The sequence below is a fragment of the Rhincodon typus genome, chromosome 2 (genome assembly GCF_021869965.1).
Source record: "Rhincodon typus isolate 14 chromosome 2, sRhiTyp1.1, whole genome shotgun sequence".
Lineage (NCBI taxonomy): Eukaryota > Metazoa > Chordata > Chondrichthyes > Orectolobiformes > Rhincodontidae > Rhincodon > Rhincodon typus.
The window spans coordinates 144,938,704-144,960,855 of record NC_063333.1 but is presented as its reverse complement, the minus strand read 5'-3'; the positions used below and the strand labels follow the sequence as shown (position 1 = coordinate 144,960,855).

Here is a 22,152-nt window from a genome sequence, read left to right as displayed (position 1 = left end):
TGCTGCTTGGCCTGCTGTGTTCATCCAGCCCTGCACCTTGTTGTCTCAGCTTTCTACATGTTGCCTTTGCCAGAGATGACAGATGCTAGACTGAAACAGCAAGTTACACTTGTATTGTGTCCCAGGGCTTTGCAGGAGTGAAGGCATCAAACCATGGGAGGTATTAAGCCAAGCCATGAAAAACCTGGTCAAAGAAGTGGTTCTGGAGGAAACGGAGAGAGAGGTGTAAGGAAGGATATCCAGAGGATGTGTAAATCAAATCATTTTTGAGCTGTTGTTCCAGTTGCAGTGTCTTCTCCAAAATACATGCATTTGTGACACATATGTTTTATTTGAATGTGCAAAGATTATTCCATTCTAATTTTTTTTTTGTGGTTTTTGTGTTCTTGTATCAGGGTTACAAGTGCTGAGAGCTACTTTCTGAGTGATGGATTGTATGTGTCGGAGAGTTTGCTGGAGAACAGGAAGCAGTTAGGGTTACAGGTCATCCCGATAGACCCAGGTGAGCAGAGCAGAGATGACTGTGAGGAACCAGAGGAAATTGGAGCATCAGCCTGCAAAATACCAAAAATGGAACATTTAACCCATGGAGAAGGTGTGCCCGGGGCTATGTGTGCCTCGTCCTCCAAAGAGAACAATCAGTCATCTAAGGACAGATCTGATAAGGACAACATTTGTCCAGTTTCACTCTCCACGGCTGAGAGAGACACACAGGAAACCATTCCACCCCACACAGCAGCAACAAGTCCTCAGACTGTCCAACAGCAAGAGAAGGAAATCGTTAAGGATCTTCTTCATGTCTTGGACAAAAGAGATGCTTTCATCCTGGATATTGATTTGGATTTCTTTTCAGTTAAAAATCCATTTAAAGAAATGTACACCAAGGTGCTTTTTCTTAATTCTAGCTTTAAGGAAAAAAGGTTTCTGAACTTTACCTGTACGTTTACTAGTTGAGTTTTGTTGGTCTGTCTTGCGTACACATGATCTTCTCACATCTTGTGTGTGTGGGTTCAGTTTGTTGTTGGGGTAACATGTATGGACAGGGGAAAGAAACCATTTGATTAGCTTGTGAATGTGAACTCTTAAGGGAAACAAGCAGGCAATTGTTCTGAAGGATCGTCATATTCAATGCAAAATATTGCCTGTCCCTAATTGCTCGGAGGGCAGTCTAGAAAGGGATGGCAGATTTCCTTACCTAAAGGGCATTGGTGGACCAGAGGGGGCTTTACAACAATTAACAGTGGTTATGTGTTGCCACTAAGTTAGCTTTTAGCTCGAGATTTATTTTTTAATTTCACTGGCTGCCACACTGGGATTTGAACCTATTTGCGCAGCACGTCAGCCTGGGGTTTGGGATTACTAATCCGATTACATTCTTATTATGACCGCCCCTCTTTTTAATGGCTCCTGTACTTTCAGGAGTTTAAGGTGAATGATGTTGAAGTGAGCCCCTCCTGCCCACTCAGGTGGTCGTGACATATCCCAGGAGGATCACTGGTATGTTCCTTGGTGTCCTGCCCAGTATTCAAACAGTATCACTCGAATTATTGATCTGAATGTTAAAACGTTATTGTTTGTGAGAGTTTGCTGTGTGCAAACTGGCTGCTGAATTTCCTACAGTACAGCAGTGAAGACCCTACACCAACTATAAAATAGGTTCAGCCTGTCCTGTGCTGATGAAAGGTGCTATCAAAATGCAGGGCTTTTCTTTACAAAAACTAAAAGAGGGATGCATAGAAAGATTTGTTTTTGGGATTGTTTTCAACCTAAAGACTACAGCAAGACAGAAGATGTTAAATGAGAACAATTTCATGCTTAAGCCCTTGACAGTGTATCTATTCATAATCACTTTCATCTTGTCCCTCAGGAAGAATATGAAATTCTCAAGCAGTTGTATAGTTTTAACAAACCTGATCGGGAAGACTCTGAGGTAGGTGAAGATCAAATATAGTTGCTGTTTGCGCAACATGAGGTTATGTTAATTTTGAAGAAACAAAAATTGTTTTCTTGCAGGTTTTTCAACTGTTGAGATTTGCTGTTTATGATTTCTTTTTAAAAGAATACGCTTGCGAATTCAGTGAGTGTTTATATGCTGTGACTGTAACAGACATAGACAGAATCTCTGCTATTTCGCTTGATGGAAAAGAGGATAGTATTAATCGTTACTGTAACTATGGACCAGCAACTTTGTTACAATTTTGCTCGGGAGCAGTAACCTTTTTTTTTAAAGCAGACTAATTCCTGGGATGTAAGAGTTGCCACAGTCCTACTCAGCAGAGACGACTGATGGTGGTTTAACCTGAGGGCCACAACGCCTCCGCTGAAAGGGGAGGTTGAGAAGGAGAGTTCTTCATGGTCGCCTCAGCTGGTATTGGAATTGAAGCCACACTGTTGGCATCAGTTTACATTGCAAAGCAACCATCCAACCAGCCAACTGAACTAACAGACCCAGATGGCAGGACTGATGTATGAAGAGAGACTGGATCAGTTAAGATTATTTTCACTGAAGTTTATAAGACTGAGGGAGGATCTTACAGAAACCAATAAAAACCAAACATGACTAGACAGAGTAAAAGCAGGAGAATGAGAGGTCATCTTATTGAGACATAAAAGATTCTGAGGAGAATAGATAGGATTGGAGAATATTCCCTCGTGTGGAAATGCGTAAAACTAGCAGACACAGTAGTCTCCTTTTCCAGGCAGAGATGAGAATAATTTTCGTTGTATCAGAGGATTATGAGAGTGTGGAATTCTCTTCCCAACACAGCAGTCAGGCTGCATTTAATTTAAATTTATTCAAGGTTGAGTTGGATGGATTTTGGAGAGATGAGTGAATTGAGGATCATGAAAAATGGGGGCTGACACCACAACCAGATTAGCCATTGTCTTATTGATGGTGGAGCAGACTCAAAGGGCCAAATGGTCTACTCCTGCTCCAACATTGAAACATCTCGACATGAAAAGTATACTTAACTTCCCATTTAAAATGTGATGGATTTAACAACATAATTTCTTGCGAGAGCAAAGCATGGGACATATCAGAAGGTATAGGAGTTGGTATATTTTTGAAGACAAGGAAGTCCTGATGTTAGCAACATTGTTTTAAAGACAATTGTTAAAAACAAATCTGAAAATTGTATCTCGTTCCCCTAGGAGGCGTTGATCGATTGTGTGGAAGCTCGTACGAGACAGCTAGAAGATATGGAAGCTGCATTTGCAGACCTGTGTGAAGATGACAGTGAAGAGAGCATACAGAAATGGGCAGCAATACCTGGGTAAATGAAATCACTTTGCAATAAAGCAGCAACATTTCTCTTGACAGGAGAATTATTCAGTTGCTGGAACTCTGAAACAAAAGCAAAAATTGCTGGAGAAACTCAGCAGGTCTGGCACCATCTGTGGAGAGAAAGCAGAGTTAATGTTTTGGATCCAGTGTCCCTTCAGAATTGTTGTTAGGTGAAGGTGATATCTACACTGAAGGAAGTAGAAGGGGAGTGGCAGGGTGGGAGGTGGGAGTGAAGACAGAGCCTATAGAGGAAGATGGTTAGGCAGACAAAGGGATGGATAAAGATAAGCCAGGAAGAAACAAAAGCTGATAATGGGAACTTAAATAGATGAAAATGGGTTAGCTGAATTATTAAGGGACAACACAGTGTAGAGCAGCTGGAGGAACACAGCCGGCCAGGCAGCATCAGAGGAGCAGTAAAGTTGACGTTTTGGGTTGGAACCCTTCTTTGGAAATTCTACACTGTGTTATCTCTAACTCCAGCATCTGCAGTTCTTGCTATCTCTGGCTGAATTATTCAGTTGAAATTGATTGGATAGCTTGTTTTTCTTGTTTCATTCTCTTCTGCACATCGCTTCTTTCTCTCACTGTTTCTCTGACTGGGTCAGTGGCTTGTGCCCAATTGATAATACATGACTTGCCTTTTAGCTGCTTGGACCAGTTCCTAAATCACCTGATTGCCCCCTGACTTCCCAACACCTCCACATAGCACGGTCAGAGGGTGGAGTAGTGGTATTGTCATGGGGTTAGCAATCCGACGACCCAAACTCGTGTTCTGGGGGCACTAGTTCAAATCCTGCCATGGTGACTGGTGGAATTTAAATTAAGTCAGTCTCTATAATAGTGAAACCACCATCAACTTTCATAAAAACCCACCTGATTCACTAATATCGTTTGGGGGAAGAAAATCTGCGGTTGTTACCTGATTTGGTCTACCTGTGACTCCAAGTGCACAGCAGTGTGATTGACTCTTAACTGCCCTTTGAAATAGCAATTAGGATTGGTAACAGCACCCACATCACATGAACAAGTAACAAAATGTCTTCAGTGTTGTGAGCAGAACTGTCCTCTGAGTACAGATTAAATGTGCCTCTTTTTGAAAGGTTTCCCTTCGAATTAGAGCCAGACCATTCAGACCAATTAATCCATGCTGGGATACTGGAGTGCCACACAAATCTCCTGCCATCCCATTGGCTTCATCTCAGCCGTTCAGCTTCTGTTTCTTTCTGTTGCTTTATTTCTCATGTACTTTCCTTTCAAAAGTATCTAAATTATTTGTGGTGGCACAGCAGTTAAGTGGTTAGCACTGCTGCCTCACAGCGCTAAGGACCTGGGTTCAGTCCCACCCTTGGGCAACTGCCTGTAGGAGTTTGCACGTTCTCTTCATGTCTGCGTGGGTTTCCTCCAGGTGCTCTGGTTTCTTCCAACATCCCAAAGATATGAAGGTTTGGTGGATTGGCCATACTAAATGGATCATAGTGTCCAGGGATGTGAAGACTAGGTGGATTTGTCATGGGAAATGCAGGGTTACAGGGATATGATGGGGTAGTGGGGGGCGTAGGTCTGGGTTGGATGCCCTTATGACGTTCGGTGTAGACTTGGGCCAAATGGCCTGTTTTCACACTGTAGGGATTCTGTAATTTGCCATTGCCATTCCAGATGTAGCAGGATCCATACCCTCTGACTGAAGATATTTCTCCTTCAGACCACATTTGTAATTTTGTGAGCATTTTGGGCCCCATATCTAAGGATGGATGTGCTGGCATTAAAGGGAGGTTCCAGATGAGGTTTACACGAATGATCCCAGGGATGAAGGGCTTGTCATATGAGGAGCAGTTGAGGACACAGTGCCTGTACTTTATGGAGTTTGGGAGGATTGGGGGCGGGGGGGTTGAGGGGTCTCATTTGAAACTTACTGAATACCTGAGAGGCCTGGATAGGGTCAACGTGGAGAAGACGTTTCCACTGGTAGGAGAGACTAGGACATGAGGGCACAGCCTCAGAGTGAAGGGATGACTCATTAGGACCGAGATGAGGAGGAATTTTCCAGCCAGAGGGTGATGAATTTGTGGAACTGCTTGCTGCAGAAGGCTGTGGAGGCCAAGTCATTGAGAGTAACTAAAACAGATTTTTTTTAATTCGTTAATGGGATGAGGACGTCGCTGCCCAGGCAGCATTTATTGCCCAAGCCTAATTGCCCAGACAGCAGCTGAGAGTCAACCACATTGCTGTGGGTCTGGAGTCACTTGTAGGCCAAACCAGGTAAGGATGGCAGTTTCCTTCTCTGAAGGACATTAGATAGTTTAGGTTAGATTAGATTTATTGTCGCATATTTTGGAATACAGTGAAAAGTGCAAAGAGTCATCACTCTCTGGCATCACCTTGGATTTCTAAATAAAAAGTAAGAAACTAAAGCAATAGATTTGGAATTTGTTCGGTTTTGTCCATTCGATGATGTCTGGTCAAGAGCTAAGCTCTGTCTCGCCTACTTAGCCGCCATCTCTTTGGACCTCGCTCCTGATGGTGGAGATTGTCTGTGCCCTGGAGCTGGGCTCTTGCACTGCTCATGTGGCCACGTCCAAGCTGAGAGCTACTCTGGGCTTGACCATGCCTCGGAACTGGGCTCCTCCGGATTCAGAAACACATCAGCCATTGTCGAATGGTGAAGCAGACTCATTAGGTCAAAAGGCCTAATTCTGCTCCTATATTTTATGATCTTCAAGTCCAGTAGAACATAGAACAGCACAGCACAGTACAGGCCCTTCGGCCCACGATGTTGTGCCGAACTTTTACCCTAATCCTAAGGTCTATCTAACGTCTACCCCTACTTTATACTATCATCCATATGCCTATCTAATAGCTGCTTAAATGCCCCTAATGAGGCCGACTCCACTACCCTTTCCGGCAATGCATTCCACACCCCGACCGCTCTCTGAGTAAAGAAACTACCTCTGATGTCTCCCCTATATCTACCTCCACTCACTTTAAAACTATGCCCCCTTGTAATAGCTACCTCCACCCTAAGAAAAAGTCTCTGGCTGTCCACTCTATCTATACCTCTGATCATTTTTTACACCTCTATCAAGTCACCTCTCATCCTTCATCATTCTAGAGAGAAAAGCCCTAGCTCTCTCAACCTTTCCTCGTAAGGTCTTCCCTCCATTCCAGGCAACATCCTGGTAAATCTCCTCTGCACCTTTTCCAATGCTTCCACATCTTTCCTGTAATGAGTCAACCAGAACTGGACACAATACTTCAGATGTGGCCGAACCGGGGTTTTGTATAGCTGGAGCATAACTTCACGGCTCTTGAACTCAATCCCTCTGTTAATGAATGCCGACACACCATACGCCTTCTTAACAACTCTATTTACCTGGGTGGCAACTTTCAGGGAATTGTGGACATGAACCCCAAGATCCTTCTACTCCTCCACACTGCCAAGAATCTTTCCGTTAACCCTGTATTCTGCTTTCAAGTTTGTCCTTCCAAAATGAATCGCCTCAAATTTTTCAGGGTTAAACTTCATCTGCCACTTCTCAGCCCAGCTCTGCATCCTATCAATGTCCCTTTGTAACCTAGAACAGCCCTCTGCACTGTCCACAACGCAACCCACCTTCATATCATTCACGAACTTACGAATCCACCCTTCCACTCCTACATCCAAATCATTTACAAAAATCACAAATAGAAGAGGACCCAGAACAGAACCTTGTGGTACACCACTCGTAACTGAGCACCATGTTGAATATTTTCCGTCCCCCACCACCCTTTGTCTTCTAAGGGTCAGCCAATTCTGAATCCAATCTGCCACGTTTCCCCCTATCCCATGCCTCCTTACCTTCTGCATGAGCCTACCATGGGGAACCTTATCAAACTCCTTACTTAAATCCATGTATACCACATCCACTGCTCTACCTTCATCCACGTGTTTGGTCACCTCTTTAAAGTAGATTATTAGTGATTAATTTCTAATTATAGTCACAAGTTTGGATGTTTCCACTTATGGAAATATCTGCATGTCGGGATTGATGTGTGAACAGAACAGCACGGGCAGCAGAGTTTTGGATAAGTTCAGGTTTGTGGAAGGTGAAAGATAGGAGGATGATCAGGAATGTGTCGGAGAAGTGAAAGTGACACTCGGTATGTGTGGCAGCATCTTAAACAAAGTTAATGTTTCAGGTCTGTAATGTTTAATCCGGTTCTCATATAAGGTCATCAAATAGAAACATGAACTCTGTTTCCCTCTCCGCACATGCGGTCTGACCTACTCAACTTGTCTGGCAACATCAGTTTTTATTTCAGTTTTCCAGTATCTGCAGTGTTCTGCTTGTGTGTGTGTTACACATTGACGGTACAGGTTGGATTTTATTAACATTCAATTAAAAAGCTTCTTGGCACAGAAACCCGGATTTTAGCAGGTAAAAGAAATTGACTTTTTTATTATTCAGTCATGGGACACGGGCATCGCTGGCTTGCCAGCATTTTATTGGCTGTCCCTAGTTGCCTCCAATCCACAGCCCAAATCATGCCCCCCAAGTAAATTTTAGGGTAGTGTCCCTGCCTCTGAGTGAGGACTTCCGTGTTCCAGTGATCAAGGAAGGTGTGTTTGTAATGCGGTGGAACAGGTTCTGTATCAAGGTGTAAATTGTTCCGTTACACACCCATGGCAAGTTCCGCCAATGGAGAGATTTCTATTCTGCTGTGTAGTAAGAAACTGGAGCTTCTCTCATCACCATCTATTGCTCCAGATACAACCTTTCCATATGTACCCTGTCAAACCCCGCGGAATGTTTCAATAAGGTCACCTTTCATTTCACAACATGCAACTGAAAGTTTTGCATTGTGACAGCAGTTTGGACTCCTTTATTTGGGGAAGGCGTGGTAGTGCCTCAGTTGGTTGGATGGATGGAATGGCTCAAATTGCCGCCACAAGCATTACGTACAAGTTCAGAGTGGGCCATTTGGTCCCTCTTTCCTGCTCTGCTACCCAATAAGCAAATGGCTGATCTGATATGTGGCCTCAACTCCACATTCCTGCCTCCCACCAATAACCATCAACTGATCAGTTAGTCAGGCACGTTGTTCAATTCCCATTCCAGTTTCTTTGGGAGGGACCTGCATCCTTTCCCTGTCTATAGGGAGGTTGTGGTGCTCAGGTTCGAACCCGTGTTCACCCCGAGAACTGTGTCTTCCAGTTTGTCGTGTTGGTTGCACATTTGTGTGTAACTTTGAATTCCAGAACATGGTTGTTTGTTGCAGTCATTGTCTCATGAGAATTTTGTGTTTGTTTGCAGCCTGGAAAGTCTCACTCAGCTTGTGCTTAGCCTTAAGGAGAGACTGGGAACACCTGACTATGAAATGGTAGGTATGGCAACATTTAGCTGCCTTGTTTATCTTTGTTCTTTCATGGACATCATTGGCAAGGTCAGCATCCATTGCCTGTTTGTTGCTCTTCAGAGTAGCTAAAAATCAAACACATCCACCACCGACGCTCAGTAGCAGTAATGTATACAGTGTGTACTTTCTACAAGATGCGCTGTAGACATTCACCAAAGATTCTTAGACAGCACCTTCCAAACCCACGACCGTTTCCATCCAGAAGGCCAAGGGCAGCAGATATAAAGGGAACACCACCCACTTCAGATTCCCCTCTGAGGCAGTCACCATCCTGACTCAGAAATACATTGCCGCTTCTTCAGTGTCGCTGGGTCAAAAACCTGGAATCCCCTCCCTATGGGCATTGTGAGACCACCTACAGCACATGGACTGCAGCGGTTCAAGAAGGCAGCTCACCACCACCTTCTCAAGGGCAACTAGAGACGGGCAATACATGCTGGCCCAGCCAGAGATACCCATTTCCCATGACTGAGTAAACAGAAAATCATTTCTATTTTGAACGTAAAGATTTAATCTGCTTCCAACACCCTCTCGGGTAGCACATTCTACATTCTGATCCACCGTGTATACAAAAATATTTCCTCACATTCCCTCTAGTTCTTCTATCAATTAGTAAAAATCTGAGACCCCTGATGATCGATCTGTTCACCATTTTTTTTTTCCTGCTGATAAATTTCTGTCGAAGCTCCCAGGCTGGATTGTAATTTCATATCTCCAGTAATTTGCAGAATCTCCCCTGAATGATGATCGTTCAGGCACAAAGCTAAGCAGCCAGGACCAGAGGGCTGGTTGACCATAAAAGCATCACAACAGAGCTGGATTCTGTGCTTGGCTGCATTCATGTAGTACCCTATCCACCCACCCACATTCAAGGCTCAGCAAAGTTAGAACGAATGTCTGTACTTCTGAATGTTTCTGGATTCATGAGCTTGCTGAATCATCAGAGAAATGGGTGGCTGGGTTTTATCTGGAACTCTGTGTACAGTTTCAGTCTCTTCAGTGTAAAAGCTAGAGGAAGGTTCACAGTATCACATGGAAAAAATGATTGAACAGATTTTGGAGTTTAGAAGAACAAGGGATAATTAAAAGATAAAAGATAAAAGATCCTGAGGGAACTTGAGAGGGTGGAAGCTAATCGGATGTTTCCCCTCATGGGAGAACTAGAAGATAAATTTTTTTTAAAAAAGTAAGGGTGTCCTACTTAAGACTGAGATGAGAACTTTATTTTCTCTCTCAGCATCATAAGTGTTTGAAATTCTCAACTGTAGTGGGTAGTGGAGGCAGGGCCATTGAGTATATTCAAGGTTGAGTTCGATTTTGAATCGACAAGAGTCTAGGGTTATGGGGAGCAGACAGATGAGTAGAGCTGAGACAACATCAGATCAGCCATGACCCTATTGAATGGTGGAGTAGGCTCAAGAGGCTGAAAGGCCTAATCCAGTTCTAATTCCTTATGATCTTTTCCATGTGTTCATGTGCAGATGTGGGTGTCTGATTGTACAAGTGTCAATCTGAACTCCTATTTGTAAATGTATTTGTCGAAACCAGTTTCTTATCACTGCACTGAGTAACGTTCTTGGCTGGGTTTTTATTTACAGGTTCACCAGGCTGGGCTAACATGTGACTATTCCGAACTTCCGCACCACATCAGCACTGAGGAAGAGATAGACAAACACATGTCTGCTGTAAAACGGCTACTTAAAGTTTTACCCAGGCCAACTCTAATTACCATTGCAAGGTATGTAGTAGATTACAAAAGCAAAGTGCAGTGGACCCTGGTGACCTGCAATGAAATCAGAAAATACTGGAAACTCTGATCAGGCAGCCTCTGAGGGTGAGGAAATAAAGTTGGCAAGAAAGGTCATTTACCTGATACGTTAATTCTGTCACTCTCTTTGCAAATGCTGCCAGACCTGCTGAGTATTTCCAGCATTTTCTGCTTTTATTTATTCATAGAATACCTCAGTACCATGGGTGCAATCCTGTACATGCCCTGAAGGAGAGGTGTTCTGAGCCAGGGTCTTTCATTCTGTCTGTGAATACCCATGTCTCAGGAACAAAGAAACAGGAGGACTTCCTCGAATTTGCTAGTCAATGAAGCTATGACTGATCTATGGGCTAAACCCAATCTCAAAACCTTCACCCACGTACTTTGCAAAGCAAAACAGGATCAATCTCAGTGTTAAAACTAGTCATTAATCTAGCATTGAATTCTGGTTGTACAGAGTTCCAGTTTTCTGCTGCCCAGTATGTGTAGGAAAGTTTGCGAATTTCATTCCAGGCAGATATGACTCTTGAGTTCTGGACTACTTCCTGTAGTTCTAAGCTCCCCAAACAGTTGAAATAGTTACTTGCTAAAATAAAACAAAGAACTGTGCAGGTGGAAGATCTGAAACGGAAACAGAAATTGCTGGAGGAATTTAGCAGAGTTAACATTTTGAGCCCAGCTTTTAAGAAGGTTCACTGAATTGTTAACTGTTTCTCTCTCCACAGATGCTGCCAGACCTGCTGAGTTTCTCCAGCATTCTCTGTTTTTGTCTAAAATACTTTCCCTCTATATCTACCCCATTTGAGCTCCTTAATATCTGGAAAACTTTGATCAATTCACACTGTCGGCTCTCTAAATTCAGCGAATACAGTGCTGGTTTGCACAATTACTTCTTCTGGTTTAACCATTGGAGTCCAGGTCTGTACAGGGAACTGCCTCCAAGTCCAATACATCTTCCCAAAGAGGCAGTGTCCAGAACTGCTTGCAGTAACGCTGAGTATGTCCATTCAAAGCAGGAGGTAATCCTAAAGTAGATTACAGGAAAAGATCCTTTTCCTTCGAACGCATCCACCGGATCATTTCCTCCTCTGAACTGTGCAAGCGGCATGGGCTAACATTTTTCCCAATCATTGGGAGATGAGCTGAAATCCAGTCTTGACATTAAAGTAGACATTGCTGGGGATGCTTCTCAGTGGAATGTGTTTGGACCACATTAACCCATCTGCTCACACCCACTGGCAGTCTTTGACAAGCACGGAATTGGCTCCAATTGATCACTTTTATTGATAGACAATGATTTAAACTTGAATCCCGTCAATGCTTGAAGTTTTGCCTGTTCTGTCAGTAGCACTCAAGTCTCTGAGCCAGATGATCAAGCCCCAATCTGGAGACTGAGCACATAACCCAGGCAGCGCTGAGGGAGTGCAGCACTGTTGGAACTGCTGCCTTTTAGCTAAGACCTTAAATCCAAAGCACTTTTGTTCCTTTGCATGATAATAAAAGATTTCAGATCCAGTCTTAGAATCATACAGCATGGAAACAGGCCCCTCAGTCCCTGCCGACCATAATTCCAAACTAAACTAGTCCCATCTGCCTACGTTTGGCTCACATCCCTCCAAACCTTTCTTAATCATGTACTTATCCAAATGTCTTTTAAATGTTGTAATTGTACCTACATCCACCAGTTTTTCTGGAAGTTCATTCCACACATGAACCACTGTATTAAAAAAAAAGTTGTCCCTCATGTCTTTTTTTAATCTTTCTCCTCTCACCTTAAAAAAAAGTATGCCACCAACTCTTGAAATCCCCCACTCTAGGGAAAAGACATTCACCTTATCTATGCCTGTTATGATTTTGAAAACCTCAGGAAGGTGTTTGAGAAAAAGAAGGGGAGTAGTCCAACGTGACTTGAGTCAATGTCTATTCCTCAACAAACGTCATTAAAATAAATTATTTGATCACTAAGAATGAGCTGTTTGTGGTAGCTTGCTGTGCATGAAATGGCTGCCATGTTTGCTATATTGAAAGAATGAACGGCCATTCTAACCAGTTGTTCTGTGTAAACCTGGAATCGTGTGATCGTACCTCAGTTGGCTGGACAGCTGGTTTGCAATGCAGAGTGACACCAGCAGTGTGGGTTCAATTCCTGCACTGGCTGAGTTTATCATGAAGGATTCTCCTTCTCAACCCGTCCCTCACCTGAGGTGACCCTCAGGTTAAACCACCACGTTGTCTGTCTCTAATGAGAGGGCAGCCCTGTCGTCTGGTAAGTCTATGGCGCCTACCTTTGCCTGTGATAATCGAGAGTTGTCAAAGCTCAGTTTGTTGTCTGTTAGTTGTACAAACCTTGCATTATTCTGAATGCCTTTGGTTATATTAAATATAAACAACAAGCCCATGGTTTACGTTACTGTTAAATGTTTTCTCGTAACTTTTCCTGAGAATGTTTCTGCCAATTGCAGTACACGTGGAGCAGATTGTGTCATTTCACGTGGAGATTTTGTGCTGTACTTTTGTTTCAGGTCCAGTCTAGACGATTACTGTCCATCTGAACAGGTAGACTCTATTCAGGAGAGGATGTTAAAGGTGCTACGTTGTTGCTACGGGGCATTAGATATCCACTTAGAATACTGAATTTGTCAGGCCCCTGTCTGAACCAGAGAGGGCGCACAGCCTTTTGTCTCATTTCCAGAAGAAAGCATCAAGATAGGAGCAGGAGGAGGCCATTCGACCCATCAAGGCTACAATTAGACCACCAACTACAATTAGAGACGATCTTGGGTTTCGACTCCGCTTTCTAAAGCGAATTTTATTTAATAAATAAATTGTAATTTTAACAATGACACTATGGTCTTGATCTTTATTTCAACAATCTTGCTGTTAAAGTTGGCAGGTTTATTTAGCAAGCGAGTGTTTTTTTTAACTTATAGATATCTACAGCGCAGGAGGAGGCCATTTAGCCCATCAACCCTGCGCTGACCCCCTGAAAGGATATTCTTGTCTGTTACCTGTCAGTTTGTCATCTTCAGGAAGCTGTCCAACAGGCTTGTAAAATTATTTTTACAACATCAACTTCTCTTCCCAGTCAAGCGAATTAGGTAATTCTTGAGTGGAAATCGTTCTTCCTCTTCTCCCCTTTTTCAATCTTGTTCCAGTGATATTTGGATCCCATTACCAAATGTTAATGATGTAGTGACCAGAGGAAATAGTTCTTCTCTATCAGAATTTCTCACCATCTTGAAAACCTCAATGATGACACCTGTTGACCATCTCTCTTCCAAGGAGAACAGTATGATTGTGGACAAATTCCCCTGATAAACAAAGCCTCTCATTCCTGGTAACATCCTGATAAACCTCCTCTGTGTCTATTCTAAGTCCGAGTGAAGTTGGTCACAATGCGTTAAATTTCTGATCAATAAGCACGGGTCTACTAGGCTCTATTTCTCCCCAAACAAGAGAGTATGGTGTAGTTGTAATATTACTGGATTAGTAACCTAGAGGCCCAGGTTTGGGCCTTGGGGACCCATGTACAAATCCCACCCAATTGAAAAGGAATCTGGAATTGAAAGCTGGTCTCAGCTCGGTAACAGTGACCATGAAGCTTCACTGACAGTGCCTTCAAAACATACAGCCTTTACCTTTTTCTGTGCTGTAGATCTCCAGAACCACCTAGAAGGATAAGGGTAACAGATACATGGGAACACCTGCATGTTCCACTCCCAGCCACTCACCATTCCTTACTTGGAAATATATCATCAATCCTTCAAAGTTGCTGCATCAAAATCCTGGAACATCTTCCAAACATCACTGTGGTTATAACTAATCCCCAAGGTTCACGAAGGTGGTTCACCATCATCTTCTAGATCCAAAGAATAAAAAGAGTTCTCATCTAATTGGATCAGCACTTCAGCAGGAGGATATTTTCCCTTGTTACTTTTTACTCAATGCATCTTTTAATATATTTTGCCTGCCAACTAGGGACTGTTCTTTTTGATGGGAAAATGCCTTAGCCCTAGCAAGTTTTCACTAGTAAATGTAACATTATTCAAACTCCTAAAGCACTTCAACTCTCAATGAGTTTTCCACATTGTCTTGAGTTTAACCAAATATGAATTGACACATTGTGTAAATGTGGGGTGGAAAACGTTTGAAGCTTGGGTATTTTCATAATTTTCTAATTGAATGTCACGATTCTTGGTGACCTTGTACTTATTTAAGATTTCCTGTTGATGTGTATTCTTCATGCGATGAGTTCTAACTCAACAATATATGGAAATTTGGGAATTTATGATCTCGGAAGTAATCAATATTTCTTTTTAAAACATTTGAAATCCCAATTATTTACAAAGAGAATGTAGCACAGTAATATTCCATAGTTAAAACTGAAGAAATTTTACATTACAAGAGCCAAACTAGTAAAGCAATCACGAAATGCTATCTTGGGTACTGCCTATACTCTAAAACCCTGAATCGATATAAGATGAATGTGAATTAAGAGGCAAATTGAAGTTGATTATAAACTATGAATTACACCTTAATTGATAGATAGAAATAACATCTTGCAAATTGTTTCCACAGATCATTCAACATATAGGTCATCAATCTCCATCATAAAAGACATTAAAAACTCTTGTCTTCCTCACAAAGAATTTTAGCTCCTTGCCTTCTACGATTAAGCTTGATTTCCAGCCAACAGCAGCACATAATCAAACTGAGTTCCACAAGTACCATCTTCACCAAGAAAAGAACACATCTGCAGAACCTGCCCACTTGGTCTGGATGACATAGAACGACTAATGTTGTTTTCCAATCACAGACATAACCGCAGCTTCTGTTTCTATCCTCACTTCTTCAGCCTGCCTGTACTGCACTACTGAAGTTAACAGCTGCTGCTGCTCAGCTCTGGTGACTTCGATATGCTTTCAACAAGGTTCACTCTCCCGAGGTGTTCTGGTTTCCAATTGCAGTTTCAGTTTTCATACCCTTAGAACTTCGGCGGGCCAGTTTCCCTTTTTAGTTAGGCTCTGTATCGAAGATTAAAAGGTGCCAAACCTCAAAGTCCATGACAAAATGGGAGGTGTGGAGGAGGAAAATAGCTACTTATATTGTCCACATTGTTACTGGAATGTCGTGTTTACAAATCCTACCCCTTTTTCAATTCTTTTGACTGTGATTTACATTATCTTTGCCAATAATCTTTATTCAATGAATAACCATGCTCTATTGTTAGCATTTGGGTGACCGTTGGCAGGGCTTAAGCAGTGGGAATGATAACCTAAACAGCAGAGGAACGTAGCATTCTTTCAATCCCATCTGCAAGGATTGTATTGTCTCTCCATCTTTAGTCTACGGAGGATAAACTACATTCAAAAATTGAAGAAGGACCATAGCAGACTCCCACCATCTATCTGCCTAGTTGGAGTGAAGGTAAGACTTCTTGAAATTAAAACTTTTCAAGTAAACCTTATTTTCAGAATATTTCTGCAAAGGATAACATTTCACTAGAGGGAGCCAGACATCGTCTTATGACTTGGATTGAAAATTAAATCTCCTTTCTAGTTACTGTCTGACAATTTGTTATTCATCACCCAGGACTTGACATTTGCTGCTTTGCAATGTTTTACCAGCTATGACAGTGCTACTGGATTGTGACTTTGTCACTTGCTGCAATAATATGCTGGCCAGTATTGCATATGTAATCCTGACCCTGTGCCTGAGAGAGTTTCTCTATATATTGATAATACACTCTAAAGGTGCTGGATAAATGAATGCTTATTCACCATGTTAGTTGCCATTGAGAAAATGGTGATAAGCTACCTCCTTGAACCTCTGAAATCTATGTGCTGAAAATACTTCCACACAAATGGTGGTATAGTTCCAGTTTAGGGTGGTGTGTGTCTTGGAGGTATATGTGGTGGTGTTCCCATGTATCTGCTTCTCTTGTCTTTCTAGTTATAGAGGCCATGGGTTTGGAATGTGCTGTCAGAATAACCTTAGCGAGTTGCTACAGTGCATCTTGAAGATGGTATGCACTACTGGCACTGTGTGTTAGCGGTCATTGTCATAAGGTCAGAGAGAGGTATGGCACGGAAACTATTTTCCTCCTCCACACCTCCCATTTTGTCATGGACTTTGTGGTTTGGCACCTTGTAATCTTTGATATAGAGCCTAACTAAAAAGGGAAACTGGCCCTCTGAAGTTCTAAGGGTATGAAAACTGAAACTGTAATTGGAATTCAATCCAACTTGTCTAAGCTGACCAGATATCCTAAATAATCTACTCCCTTTTGCCAGCATTTGGCCCATATCCCTCTAAACCCTTCCTATTCATTTATCCATCCAGATGCCTTTTAAATGTTGTAATTATACCAACCTCCACCACTTTCTCTGAGACCTCATTCCATACACACATCACCCTCTGTGTGAAAAGGTCCCTTTTAAATCTTTGCCCTCTGACCTTAAACCTTTGCCCTCTAGTTTTAGACTCTCCCACCCTACGGAAAAGATCTTGGCTATTCACCCTATCCATGTCCCACATGATTTTATAAACCTCTATAAGGTCACCCCTCAGCCTCTAACGCTCCAGGGAAAATAGCCCCAGCCTATTCAGCCTCTACCTATAACTCAAACCCTCCAACCCTGGCAACATCCTCGTAAATTGGAGAACATTTAAAGTGACAGATGGGGAGCCAATCAAAACCCTTGTGCATAAATCTGATGTAGTAGGAACTGCAGATGCTGGAGAATCCGAGACAACAAGGTGCAGGGCTGGATGAACACAGCAGGCCAAGCAGCATCATAGGAGCAGAGAGGCTGACGTTTCGGGCCTAGACCCTTCATCAGAAAAGGAGATCAGTTCGGTGGGGCAGGAGCAGGCGGAGACAATGGGTCGACCAGGGCATTCAGGTTTGTGGATTTTGGGAAGGAGATAGAAGCGGGCAGTGCGAGGTTGGGGAATGATGAGGTTGGAGGCCGTGGTTGGGAGGTCACCTGAGGTGATGAGGTTGTGGATGGTTTGGGAGATGATGGTTTGGTGCTCGGGGGTGGGGTCATGATTGAGGGGCCGGTAGGAGGAGGTGTCGGAGAGTTGGCGTCTGGCCTCGGCGATGTAGAGGTCAATGCGCCATACTACAACTGCGCCTCCCTTGTCCGCGGGTCTTATGGTGAGGTTGGGATTGGAGCGGAGGGATCGGAGGGCTGCACGTTCTGCGGGGGAGAGGTTGGAGTGGGTGAGAGGGGTGGAGAGGTTGAGGCGATTGATGTCTCGACGGCAGTTGGAGATGAAGAGGTCGAGGGAGGGTAGGAGGCCTTGGGGTGGTGTCCAGGAGGAGGGAGTGTGTTGGAAGCGGGAGAAGGGGTCAGTAGAGGGAGGGTTAGGTTCACGGTTAAAGAAGTGGAGGCGGAGGCGGCGGAAAAACTGCTCTATGTCCAAGCGTGAGCGGTATTCGTTGATCTGTGGGTGGAGGGGGACAAAGGTGAGCCCTTTACTGAGGACTGACCATTCGTCCTCAGTAAGGGGTAGGTCTGAGGGGATGGTGAAGACTCGGCAGGGCTGGGTGCTGCTGTCTCCTCTGGAGCTGCTGGCTGTGGGCGGAGTTGCGTCGGCGTCGGCTGTGGGCGGAGTTGCGCCGGCGGTGGGTGGAGTTGCGTCCGCGTCGGTGATGGGCAGAGCGGCGTCGGCGGTGGGAGGAGCGGGGTAGGCGGCGGCAGTAATGGTGATGGTAGTCACGACTTCAGTGTCGGTGGCAACGGCAGCGATGGTGTTCGCTGTCCCGGAAGTGGGGAACCCGGAGGTGGCGGATGTGACGTCATCTGTGGGTTCTCCGATAGTGGCCTCATGGCCAATGGCGGCGGGCCCATTGTGGGGAAGGTCCTGGGTACAGCTGGGGATTTGGGGGGTGGAGGAAGCCCGTTTTGGGTGGTAGGCACCAGTAAGTTTACTGTACTTACGGTTTTTAGTGTCCAATAAAGCTGAGTAGAATTGTGAGTTCAGGTTGTGGATCCTACGAAGAATAAAAAACAGGAGAGGTCCTTTGCAGGTCTGGGAGAGGGAGGCTCTGAGCTGGGGTAGGCTTGATTGTAGTGCCTGGAGATGCCGGCGCATTGCTGCAAGTGTGTGTTTCAGGAGTCGCAGGGAGAAACGCTTCTGAAGGATCTCAATGCCATGAGTATAGATATTGTCGCGGTTGGGGCCAAATTGGGAAGGCTTGAATGTGGATTGTAGTCCATTGGGGATGATCTGGTTCCGTAGGCAGGTGCTAAGGAAGGTGATGTGGCTGTAGTACCTGGTTTGCTTCAGGACATGGTCGAGCCGTTTCAGGGCCGAAGAGATTACGAGAGAGTTGCAGTGGGAGAGAGATCCCCTGAGGTTTGTCCGGAGGGAGGAGGGTAACTTCTTCAGGCTAGGCATCCTTAGAAGAGGCTTAGCAGTGGGGTTAAAATTGAATCAGAGATAGTAGGAACTGCAGATGCTGGAGAATCCGAGACAACAAGGTGCAGGGCTGGATGAACACATCAGGCCAAGCAGCTTGGCCTGCTGTGTTCATCCAGCCCTGCACCTTGTTGTCTTGCATAAATCTGATTTTTGTTTTAACAGGTGATGCTCCCCGCTATAGGAAAGATGTTGTGAAACTTGAAAGGGTTCAGAAAAGATTTAAGAGGATGTTGCCAGGGTTGGAGGGTTTGAGCTAGAGGAGAAGCTGAATAGGCTGAGGCTATTTTCGCTGGAGCGTCGAAGGATGAGGGGTGACCTTATAAAGATTTATAAAATCATGAGGGGCATGGATAGGGTGAATACCTAAAGTCTTTTCTCTGGGGTGGGGGAGTCTAAAACTAGAGGGCAAAAGTTTAAGTTGAGAGGGGAAAGATTTAAGGGACCTGAGGGACAACTTCTTCACGTGGTGTGTGGTGCATGTCCGGAACGAGCTGCCAGAGGAAGTGGTGGAGGCTGATACAGTTACAACATTTAAAAGACACCTGGATCAGTATACGAATAGGAAACGTTTAGAGGGAAAGGGCCAAATGCTGGCAAATGGGACTAGATTTATTTAGAATATCTGGTCGACATGGACGAGTTGGACCGAAGGGTCAGTTTCTGTGCTTTGATATGCTGATCTCCTGCTACAACCAAGAGAGAGTGTTTGCACTGTTCAAGTCATTTGTCCCTGGGTATTCTATAAATGTCATACAAACAAGATAATCATTTATATCTAGTATTATAAAGAACAACATCTAGGTTAAACCAAAAGATAGGAGACACCAATCCATGGATGTAAATGTATGCCATTAACTTTCAACCTATGTCAAGCCTTCCCAATGTCAGTTTTGGAACTGTCTACTTTTGCCTCTAGATGGAGCTTCACAAACTGTTTTCACACTGTTCTTGCAATCACAGCTGCAAAAATCCTCCTCAGCAATCCTCACCTGGATAGTCATAAGTTCAGAAAAGCTACTCTGTTCAACCTTTGTTTCAGTCTTAATAGGTTTCTTTCTCTCTCTTCGCAGATCGTTTCTTCTGTTCCTACCACCAGTCCTTACACCTACAGCTTTGCCCCTGGATCAGCAAATGCAGTTGCATAAGAAATTGCAGCTCTCCATATCCGTGCCAACATGGGGAGGGAAATTCCCTTAATCATAGATTCCCTACAGTGTGGAAACAGGCCATTCGGCCCATTGAGTCAACACCAAGCCCAGCAACGAGACACTAATCACTTGAAACCAACTCCGTTGGGCAGCACATTTTGTTTGGGTGCCTGACATCTGGAGCAGCTGTTCCACTCAGAACCCAGCTGAGACAGGACAGTCCCAAGAGAATGTCAGTGGAGGCAAGATGGTGACTCCTGTTCCAGCGGTGGTGGTGTGGTGAAGGGACTCAAAGCTGGTCAACTGCTTCATACTGGTGACAGCAGGAACATGGATCCAGGCCCATGGCTGAGCACTTAACAAGAAGAATGTAAAGTTGAACTTTATTTCTTTACTTTCTGCCTTTACATTGTATGCTTTGGTTTATTTTCTGCGTTTTGGAGGATGGGTCACTACAGAATACTTTTCATCGTATTTGTAACAAAATAGAAGCAACAATCAATAAATCAAATCAACTAACCCACTCAAGAAGCATTGCTGGTGATGTTTCAGGAATCACTGGAGTCAAGGAGGGTGCTAGAGGACTGGAGAGTTTGAAATACACCTTTTTGACCATCTCTGGGGTGTTTTCCCAATTTTTATGAAATGCGGTATAACTGAAAGGTGTTGCTGTAAAGTATGGATTTAAATGTAACTCTGCAGAAGAGTCATACTGGACATGAAACATCAACTCTGTTTCTCCCTCCATAGGTGCTGCCAAACCTGCTGAGTTTCATCATCACTCTCTGTGTTTGAATTCGAAGTTCTAGCTTGGCCTCTCTTCATGGAATTATCACACTACACTACGTGAAGCCAAAATCTTAAGTGAAATGTTTCATATTATGTGGAATTATAAAGAATTTTACAGTAACAGGCTATTCAACGCAACTGCTCCTTTCCAGCTTCAAATTGCTACATGGATCTTCTCCTATCTTGCATCTCAACCCGTCATCGTATACTTTCTTCGTTGTATTCTCATCGAGATTCTCTTCAAATGCATCGATGTTACTCACCTCAGCCACTCCACATACTCCACAATCTCTGGATAAAGAAGCTTTTCCCAAAATTTCTATTGGATTCATGACAAACTTATATCCATTACCCTTAGTTTTAGACTCCAACACTGTTGGAAATATAAAAGCAAACTACCGCAAATGCTAGAGATCTGAAATAAAAACAGGAAGTGCTGGAGAAATAAGTGAAAATGTCTCTACCTGGACCCTTCCAAATCCTTTCATAACTTTAAAGATCTCTATGAATTCATATTTCAGTTTTGTTTCTAAAGAAAAGAGCCTCAGTCTGTTCTGTCTTTCCTGAGGTGTACAACCTCTCAGTTCTGACACTATTCCTTGAATATCTTTTTGTTAACCAGTAGTGCTCAGAACAATGCACAGAACCCTTAGAATATTAGAGATAGTAGGGACTGCAGATGCTGGAGAATCTGAGATAACAAGGTGTAGAGCTGGATGAACACAGCATGAACACAACAACACCTTGTTACCCTTAGGATATTGGTTGGACCGTATTCAACATCATTTGAATGTCATTTTTCTTCACTGTCTTTTTCTTCACGTTTCTGAATTTCTACAGTGAGATGAGGCCACATTTAAGCAAGTGTTATTTACCATGCAGATATTTATGAAGCTGGTGCTCTATCGTAGAATCCCTATAGCGTGGGAGCAGGCCATTTGGACAACCAAGTCCACACCAACCCTCTGAAAAGCATTCCACCCAGAGCCACCCCCTACCTTATCCATGTAATTCTCATGGCTAACCCATCCATCCCTGCACACTATGGGCAATTTAGCATGGCCAATCCACCTAATCGGCACATCTTTGGACCATAGGAGGAAGCCAGAGCACCTGCAGGAAACTCACGCAGACACGGGGAGAACATGCAAACTCCACACAGACAGTTGCCTGAAAGTAGTATCGAACCCGGGTCCCTGGCACTGTGAGGCAGCAGTGCTAACCACTGAGCCGCTGTGCCACCTTTTAATAGATTTGTGAATTCATTTGGGAAAGTGTCCAGACAGTTTTTGGTACAAGGGACAATTCAGAATTGACAGTCAGAAATCTAC

At 43.7% G+C, this 22,152-nt stretch overlaps 1 protein-coding gene across 2 annotated transcripts in view; it reads left to right on the top strand.

Moving 5' to 3' along the window:
• The window catches only part of c2h5orf22 (chromosome 2 C5orf22 homolog), a 20,391-nt gene extending 7,097 nt beyond the window's left edge, over window positions 1-13,294 (top strand). For both annotated transcript variants that reach the window (XM_048607467.1, XM_020518015.2), the window contains exons 4-9: window positions 396-885; window positions 1,868-1,930; window positions 3,154-3,275; window positions 8,581-8,647; window positions 10,282-10,421; window positions 12,974-13,294. In XM_048607467.1, coding sequence (XP_048463424.1) covers window positions 396-885; window positions 1,868-1,930; window positions 3,154-3,275; window positions 8,581-8,647; window positions 10,282-10,421; window positions 12,974-13,085 — 994 coding nt within the window. In that variant the 3' untranslated portion in view covers window positions 13,086-13,294. The remainder of the gene's footprint in view (window positions 1-395; window positions 886-1,867; window positions 1,931-3,153; window positions 3,276-8,580; window positions 8,648-10,281; window positions 10,422-12,973) is intronic.
• Window positions 13,295-22,152: the final 8,858 nt, after the last annotated feature.